Source organism: Trichechus manatus, unplaced genomic scaffold (genome assembly GCF_000243295.1).
Source record: "Trichechus manatus latirostris isolate Lorelei unplaced genomic scaffold, TriManLat1.0 scaffold00015, whole genome shotgun sequence".
NCBI classification, from domain to species: domain Eukaryota; kingdom Metazoa; phylum Chordata; class Mammalia; order Sirenia; family Trichechidae; genus Trichechus; species Trichechus manatus.
Genome location: NW_004443951.1, coordinates 3,351,679 through 3,360,616, shown reverse-complemented (window position 1 = coordinate 3,360,616; position 8,938 = coordinate 3,351,679). Strand labels below are relative to the sequence as shown.

Here is an 8,938-nt window from a genome sequence, read left to right as displayed (position 1 = left end):
CAGTATTGTGTACTGTCTTACCCTTCACCAAAGTTACCACTTATCTATTGTCTGTTTAGTTCCCCCCACCATCCCTCATAACCAACAAAGATTGTTTGTTTTTGTTTGTCAACTTTTACGTGAGTTTTTACAGTAGAGGTCTCATACTATATTTGTCCTTTTGAGATTGACTTATTTCACTCAGCATAATGCCCTCCAGTTTCATCCATGTTATCAGATGCTTCACAGATTCATCATTGTTCTTTATTGTTGCACAATACTCCATTGTGTATATGTACCGTAGTTTGTTTATCCATTCATCTGTTGATGGTCATCTAGGTTGTTTCCATCTTTTTGCTGTTGTGAACAGTGCTGCAATGAATATGGGTGTACATATGTCTATTCGTGTGATGGCTCTTATTTCTCTAGGATATGATCCTAGGAGTGGGATTGCTGGATCGTATGGTATTTCTGTTTCTAGCTTTCCAAGGAAACGCCATATCATTTTCCAAAATGGTTGTATTATTTTGCTTTCCCACCAGCAGGGCATAAGAGTTCCAATCTCCCCACAGCCTCTCCAACATTTGTTATTTCCAGTGTTTTTGATTCGTGCGGCTAATGCCAGGGTGAGATGGTATCTCATTGTGGTTTTAATTTGCCTTTCTCTAATGGCTGGTGACCAGGAGCATTTCCTCATGTGTCTTTTGGCTGCTTGAATGTCTTCTTTGGTAAAGTGTCTGTTCATTTCCTTTGCCCATTTTTTAATTGGATTATTTGTCTTTTTGTTGTAGAGGTGTTGGATTTTCTTATAGATTTTAGAGATTAGACCTTTATCTGACTTGTAATGTCCAAAATTTTTTTCCCAGTCTGTAGTTTCTCTTTTTGCTCTTTTGGTGAAGTCTTTTGATGAGCATAAGTGTCTCATTTTTAGAAGATCCCAGTAATCTAGCTTATCTTCTGGGGTTTGTATGTTGTTGGTTATGATTTTTATCCTGTTAATGCCATGCATTAGGGCCTCTAGCGTCGATCCTGTTTTTTGTTCTATGAACTTTATAGTTTTTGGCTTTATATTTAGGTCTTCGATCCAAAGTGAATTAGTTTTTGTGTATGGTGTGAGGTATGGGTCCTGTTTCATTTTTTTGCAGATGGACATCCAATTTTGCCAGCACCATTTGTTAGAAAGACTGTCTTTTCCCCATTACGCTGTAAATCTTTCAGGAAGCAGACTGCCACTTCTTTCTCCTGTGGAGTGGCTAGTTTGAGTTTGAACTACCAACCTTTCAGTTGGCAGTTGAGTGCTTCACCACTGTGCTACCTGGACTCCTTAGTATGATGTTAGCTGTGGATTTTTCATATATGGTGTTTCTCATGAGGAATTTTTCTTTTACTCTTAGTTTATTGGGTGTTTTTATTATGAAAGTGTATTGAATTTTGTCAGATGCTTTTTTCTCCATTAATTGAGATGGTCGTTTTTGTTTTTGTTTTCCCTTCAGTTTATTAATGTAATGTATTACATTGTTTGATTTTATGTGTTGAACCACCCTTGCATTCCTGGGATAAATCCTACTTAGTTGGAGTACATAATCCTTTTTAATATGCTGCTAGATTTGGTTTGCTAGTATTTTGTTGTGGGTTTTTACATCTATATTCCTAAGAATAAGAGTTTGAGAAGAGTTGGTGTTAATTTGTCTTTATTGTATGAGTGGTTCTTAAAACAAATATTTTTGAATGAGGAGGCTCTAAGAAATAAATGTTATAAGGAACAACGTTCAACATAGTATAAAAGAAATTAAGCCAAGTTAGTTGTTTCACTTCTGTGGTCTTCATTGTTCAACACTCCATTTTGACATTTATCTGGTAAAATGAGGGAAAACTAATTCTTTAAGAGCTGACTGGAAATCTTAATGTCCTAGTAGAGTACCTAACACTTAATAGGTGCTCAGTTAATGTATTTCCTTTTCACAGAACGTATTGAAGTAGAGATTGGATGATCACTTCTTATAATATTAAAAGGAGGATTTACACATCATTAAATAGCAGGCTAGAATAGATAATTTTATTTCCTGTACTAGACTTTCTGGAGCCCTGGTGGCCCAGTGGTTAAGTGCTAAGGCTGCTAATCAAAAGGTCAGCAGTTCAAATCCACCTGCTGCTCCTTAGAAACCCTCTGGGGTAGCTCTGCTTTGTCCTATAGGGTCAGTATGAGTCAGAATCAACTTGACAGCAACGGGTTTGGTTTTTTATTACTAGACCTTCAAATCAGTTAATAATGATTTGCCAATAAAATTTTCAGAATTTCCTCCTATATGATGCTATATTGGGAACAATGCAAAATTTTAGCAAAAATCCACTAAATACTTGTAGTCCTAAATTGTAGATAGTATAGACACCAGCATATGTTTTTTTAAATAGGTTTTGTTTTTATTACTTTCATTGAAATGTAAAATACATATAGCAAAGTGCTTAAAGGGTGTTAATATTTAGGGAACAATTTGATGAATATCTACATATATACCCTTGTATATCTTGTGATATAAGAGATGATACAAGGGTGTATATGTAGATGAATGTTCATCAAGACTCATAGTGACACATAGCGACCCTGTAGGACAGAGTAGAACTGCCCCATAGGGTTTCCAAGGCTGAAATCTTTACGGAAGCAGGCTGCCACATCATTCTCCCATGGAGTGGCTGGTGAGTTCAAACTGCCAACCTTTTGGTTAGCAGCCAAGTGCTTTAACCACTGCATCACTAGGGCTCCCCTGGACATATAGGGTTGGTATGAGTCAGAATCGACTTGACAGCAATGGGTATACCCTTGTAACCACTACCCAGGTGAAGATACAAAACATTTCCATTACTCTAGAAGGTTCCCTCGTACCTTTTTCAGTCAGTACCTGACCCCTCTTGCCTAAGTTAACCACTGTTTTGACTCCTGTCACCACAGATTAGTTTTACCTGTTCCTGAATTTTATATGAATGAAAACATACAGTGTATAATGTTTGTGTCTGACTTCTTAAGGTCGGCATATTTGTGAGGTTTATACATGCTGCTGCATGCATCAGAAGTTAATTATTTTTTATTACTGTGTAGTATTCCATTTTATGGATATTCCACAATTTATCCATTTTCCTGTTAATGGACATTTGGATTGTTTCCAGTTTTTGACTATTATGAATACAGCTGTTATGAATGTTCTTATACATGTTAAAAACAGTTTAAATTAAAAAAAAAACAAACCTTTTTAAAACCTAGGTTATAGAAAGGAGAGCATCATTTTAATAGATCTTTGGGCATATTCTATTAAACAACCATTAATTAAGTACACTTAACTCCACCCATAATAAGTTTTGTAACATTATACTTTATCATGTGTGACTAACGTGGTCTGCTTATTGATCAAAGAAAAAATGAAATAATACCTGAAATTTTATTTCATTGCATAGTAAGTGGAAAATGATGACTTATATTAGTCTCTGTATTTTATCAAAATTAATTTTAAAAAGTAATATAAATGAGATTTTGTTTAAGTAGATCCAAAGGCATTAAAGATTCAGAAATTATGAAATAATATCAAAATTTTGTTTCTGTTGCCGTTACAGCTTAAAAAAAATTTGTTTTTTTTTAATTGCCAAAGAAGCCTGAGTAAGGAAAGAGCTAAACTAGGTTATAAGGTTACCATGATTTGATGACGCCAGGAGAAAGTATACATTTGAAAACATTTTCGTAGTACAAGCTCAGACCTTTCAGAAACTACTAGTTAATGAGTAGTATCTTATGCTGTCTTTCCAAAAGTGTGAATTCCAAAATTTTCACTTAAATTCCTATTTAATAGTCTTAACTATATTCTGCCAAAGTCTTCAACTCTCTGTAATGCTCACTTTGCTGATACGATTTTCCTAGACGGATATTTCTCTATTCTCCGGGAGTATAACTCAGGTTGGAAGTCCCGTTGGAAGTGCAATGAATCTTATTCCTGAAGATGGCCTTCCTCCCATTCTCATCTCCACTGGTGTAAAAGGAGGTATGTGGACTTAACTTATTTAAACAAGGTTAGTTATATATGCCAAATGTTGCATTCTAATTAAGGAACAAAGAATTTAAGTGATAACCACCTTTCTCTCCAACAAGAAAAGCAGCTACCCCAATTGCCATGAAAACAGTTGCTGCGGTTACTGATTGTTTTAGAGTAGACTTTAATATTTTTATATTATTATGTCATTTTCATTTTTTGGAAGGATATAATATTATTTTTAATTATAGTATAAATGTTTATTGGTAGCTTTTTTTTTTTTAATATTTCAAAACACATCATGCTCTGAGAGTTGCTTATGGTTCTAGGATTGGCTCACCCTGGTACAGTCAATACATTAATTTAACTTTTTTTAAAAGTATAATACACCATTCCTCACTCATCAACATGATTAAGGTTCCAAAGATCAGCTTGTTATGCAAAAATTGACGTTTTATGTGAAAATGGAGGGTCACCACATCAGATCACAACATGGAGGATGACTACATCATTACATAACTGCCAAACCACTAAGAATCATGGCCTAGCTAAGCTGACACATAACTTTAACCCTAACAGTCACTGTTACTCTTGCCTCGCACCTTGGCGTTCGTTACTGCCAGATGTACATCGTTAACGCACAGAGTAGTGGGATAGTAGATTTTTTACCATTGTCGTAAATGCAAAGTGTTAGACAACAAGACAGTCAATAAGTAAGGAGTAAATGAATACATTCAGAAAAGTACATATATAATAAGTGAAGAGCACTGAACTCAAATAGCAATTTTACTGTTAAGCAAATTTTTTAAGGAGTCCTGATAAGAAGTAAAAACATTATCCAATCAAAAAAGAATGCTTAACTTTATATGAAAGTTCATTATTGATATATCTGGGTCAGCATCCAGCCAGTACATTTTCAAGAAGATGGTTTGTTAATAATCTCTCTTTACTTTTGTACTAGTCTTTTACCTAGTCTCCTTGCGTTCAGTCTTTCTCTCCTTTATTTTATCCTTCACGTTTTTGCCAGTTGTCTTTTTAAGCATAGATTTTGTCATATATTATTCTTCTTAGAAATATTAAATGGATTCCCAGTACCTTCAGTATAAATTACTTACCTTGGCATAGAAGGTTCTTCATAACCTAATCTCAACCTTTCTTTCTAACTTTATTTTCAGTTTATATTATATTAATATAATTCCCAAACAGCTAAGAAGCATACTACAGATTATTTGCTCTTTTCTGAATATTCACTTTTCATTCTTACGTGCTTTTTCTTTTGCTGTGGGATAGTGGGAAGAGAATGGGCTTTAGAGTTGAACAAACGTGAGTTTTAATCCCAGTACTGCTCCATTCTGGCTGTGATTCAATAGGCAAATCATATATCCTCTTTGCATTTAGACTCATAGCAAGAAAGTGTCTGGTGCACAGTAGCATGAAATTAATATTTTCCTTTTCTTCCTTTCCTCTGCATTAAATACCCTTCTGTTCTCTAGACTCCCTGAAGAACTCCTCAACCTTTCAAAATCCAGCTTAATGGAACTCTTCTCTGAATAGTTACTTAGGCTGCCTGCACAGCTGTGTTTTGCTTTCTTGTCTCTGTTCTAATAGCAATTCTTATAGACTGTTACTACATTAACACTTTTCTCATTGTAATTTAGGTATTTTATAGGTCTGATTCTCCTACTTAGGCAATGAATTCCTTCAGTTTTAATTCGTCTTTGTGTATTCTACTACTGGCATGGTGCTGGGCTCATAGTAGGCTTTCAGCAAATGTTGGCTGAATGCGTTGAACTATCAAATGCAGCTGTGTCCCAGATAGTTCAACAATGAATAAGCATAAAGTTAAGCATTGTTTTGATTGGGTAACACATTTGCTTCTTTTCCAGGACTCCTGAAAATACTTTTTTTGTTAGTAAAATTGCTTAGTTTTCAAATTTTAGTTATTTTTAATAAATCTTAAATGAATAAGGAATTTAGTTGGCCTACTTAATTATTAAAATAAGTCAGATTTCATTTCCACAAAAGTCACATCCGTTAAATCTTATTGTCAAAATTTCTCCCATTAAGAAAGAAAAACTAGAAATCGTTATTTTCTTAATCAAACCATGAAACTTAAAGGAGCCCTGATGGCACAACGGTTAAGCACTTGGTTGCTAACTGAGGGATTGGTGGTTTGAACCCACCTAGTTGCTCCACGGGAGAAAGACCTGGCGATCTGCTACCGTAAAGATTACAGCCTAGAAAACCCTATGAGGTAGTTCTATTCTGTTACATGGGGTCGCTGTGAGTTGAAAGCGACTCATCAACACCTAACAAGAACAACACTATCTCTTCAGAAGAATTTTGCAGATCTGTATTCCAATGGGATAATTTCATAAAAAGTTTTTGAAGTAACTTAGTATTCTCTTTCCAATAAATATTTTCATTGATAGATGGTTGGACATTTTCTACTTCATCCGAAAAATACAGTTGTTTTGTTTCCCTTGGTCAGTGGAAAATGGTGTTTGTTCTACCTGGCTGCCCGTTAATGATGCATTATATATAAAACCAAGCAAACAACATGCTACTTTTAGGTTTTCGATTCCTTTCACATATCTTTAGATTCCACATGATTATTACATGTGATTTTGACTTCAAGCAGAGACGACCATTATCATTCAACATGAGGTGGCTGAATAATTACATTCTGTGCTCATAGGGATTAAACAGGAGGGTGAGTTTCAAGTATTGTCCATGTTCAGAATCTGAAGCATGATTTGCCAGTGATTTTGGTGATAAATCACTGGTTAGAGAAATTAGTCACCTATGGATCCCTGGTGGCACAGTGGTAAAGAGCTCGGCTGCTAACCAAAAGGTCAGCCGTTCGAATCTACCAGCTGCTCCGTGGAAACCTTATGGGGCAGTTCTGCTCTGTTCTTTAGGGTTGCTATGAGTCAGAATTGACTTGATGGCAATGGGTTTTGGTTTTTATGATACTTTATTTTCTGGGTGCATTGTTTTAAAATTTAATTTTTTAATGGTAAAAAAAATCTCAAACAGTACAAAAAGATATGGAGTAAAATGTAGGGCTCCTTCCTGCCTTAGCCCTTAGACCTCCTTTTCAGGGGTAACTAGTATTATTCTCTTGTTATCACAGATTATTTTAAATATCAGTCTTAGGACTTACAATATGTAAAATTCTTGTTATAACAGACAGTTGGAGAATTTTTGTTAAATGAAAACGTCTTTAGACTATGTCACGCACCATTTTGGGGAGTGGGAGAGGTCTATAAATAGGATAACCATATTATCATCCAATTTGATTCACTTTTGAGAGTGAAAAGGGGCACTATTAACATGACTCTGGGGTAGCAGTCACAAAGCAGGACCTATAAATCAATTGCTGTCTCTTTCCTGTGTATAATCAGCCCGTTCCTCCATTAGATTTCTCTCTTGATTTGTCTTTTTTACCAATATATTACACTGTTTTCTCCCCTTAGACTATGCTGTGGAAGAGAGACCATCACAGATTTCAGTAATGCAGCAATTGGAGGATGGTGGCCCTGATCCACTTGTGTTTGTTTTAAACGCAAATTTGTTGTCAATGGTTAAAATTGTCAATTGTAAGTTAGAATTTTATTTTTTTTTAATTAAAATGAGATAATTTCCTGACTCAAAGATAGTAAAGAAAACTTTCAAATTAATACACACAAGTATTTTTATATAGATCCATATCTTACTGAAAACTGAGTCCTGAAGAAGTAGGTTTGTGTAAAATAATATATCCCAGAGGACAACTGTGGGACTAACTGACTCTTTAGCCAGTGAGATAGGTAAATGCTCCATGGAGGAAAGCCAGACAAAACTTGAACTAATCTAAGTTAGGTCCTTCCTGCAATGGGTGTGTTACATCACAACTTAACCACCAGAATAACTGGTGGTTGGTAAATTATCCACGCGGGTCAAACAGTTTACATGCTATTTAGTTAACTAATGCATAGTAAAACTTCAGTATATCATAAGTTAAGATGCAGAAGAAACTTCTCAGTTCTTGGCACACGTAGTTTCTTGGGCAAGCAGAATGAGAAAGAGGACAGTAATCTAGAATCTTGATTCCACTTTGCAATATGGTATTGGAAAATAGAGAATGTGTTTATCCTGGATGAATATTAATAGGTGGAGTTTTGGAGGGGGTAAGAGGAAGCTCTGAGGAACAGTCCTCCAGTTCCCACTGTATTTTTGTTTTAGACCTTGGAAACCAGAAACATCTATGTACCACTTACTTAGAAGTTCTACAATGATGAAATGCAAGTTTATGGTTTACTTGCTAGTCACGTCCTTGTATATTTGGACAGTTATTAATGCTTGCCACCTTTCCTTCTAGGATCAGATTCAAAAATAATTTGCTCAAAAATTTAATATACCATATCTAGTTTATAAGATGAACTTAGAAAATAGCTAAACTTGAATTTCTTTTTAGAAAGTATACAACATTTTAATGTAGTTAGAAGGGACACTTCTGTTTAGGTACGTAAATTGGTATTTCTCAAAGTGAAAGAAAGAGATCTTTTATTAATTTAGATTTACACGGTGGTATCTATAATTTTATTTGAATTCTTTTTATTTCCTTTGAGGATCCCATTGTGCTGGGGGTACAGATGATAAAAATGTCAAGAATTAAACATTATTTTTTACTAATTATGTGGCTTGTGCTATTGGGGCTCTATCTAGCCTTAAAGTGAGGTAGTGGAAGAAGTCCAGAAAAGCCATCCTTTTCATCACTTTTTACACCATGAAGCCAAGTAAAGTCATACTGCTGATGGTTTAGAATTTTCAAACAGAAAGGGCTATAATTAAAATAGCTAGAGTCTGTCAGTCTTATAGATTAAATTTAATAATTGTACATGAAAATGTGTTTAGGTTACAACCTAAAGCCAAAGTGATAATGTTTGGGTTTTGTGTGTGGG

At 34.9% G+C, this 8,938-nt stretch overlaps 1 protein-coding gene across 2 annotated transcripts in view; it reads left to right on the top strand.

Moving 5' to 3' along the window:
* Positions 1-8,938, top strand: part of ZFYVE9 (zinc finger FYVE-type containing 9) — a 266,966-nt gene that overhangs the window by 197,771 nt on the left and 60,257 nt on the right. For both annotated transcript variants that reach the window (XM_004371733.1, XM_004371732.1), the window contains 2 exons: positions 3,884-4,004; positions 7,472-7,594. In XM_004371733.1, coding sequence (XP_004371790.1) covers positions 3,884-4,004; positions 7,472-7,594 — 244 coding nt within the window. The remainder of the gene's footprint in view (positions 1-3,883; positions 4,005-7,471; positions 7,595-8,938) is intronic.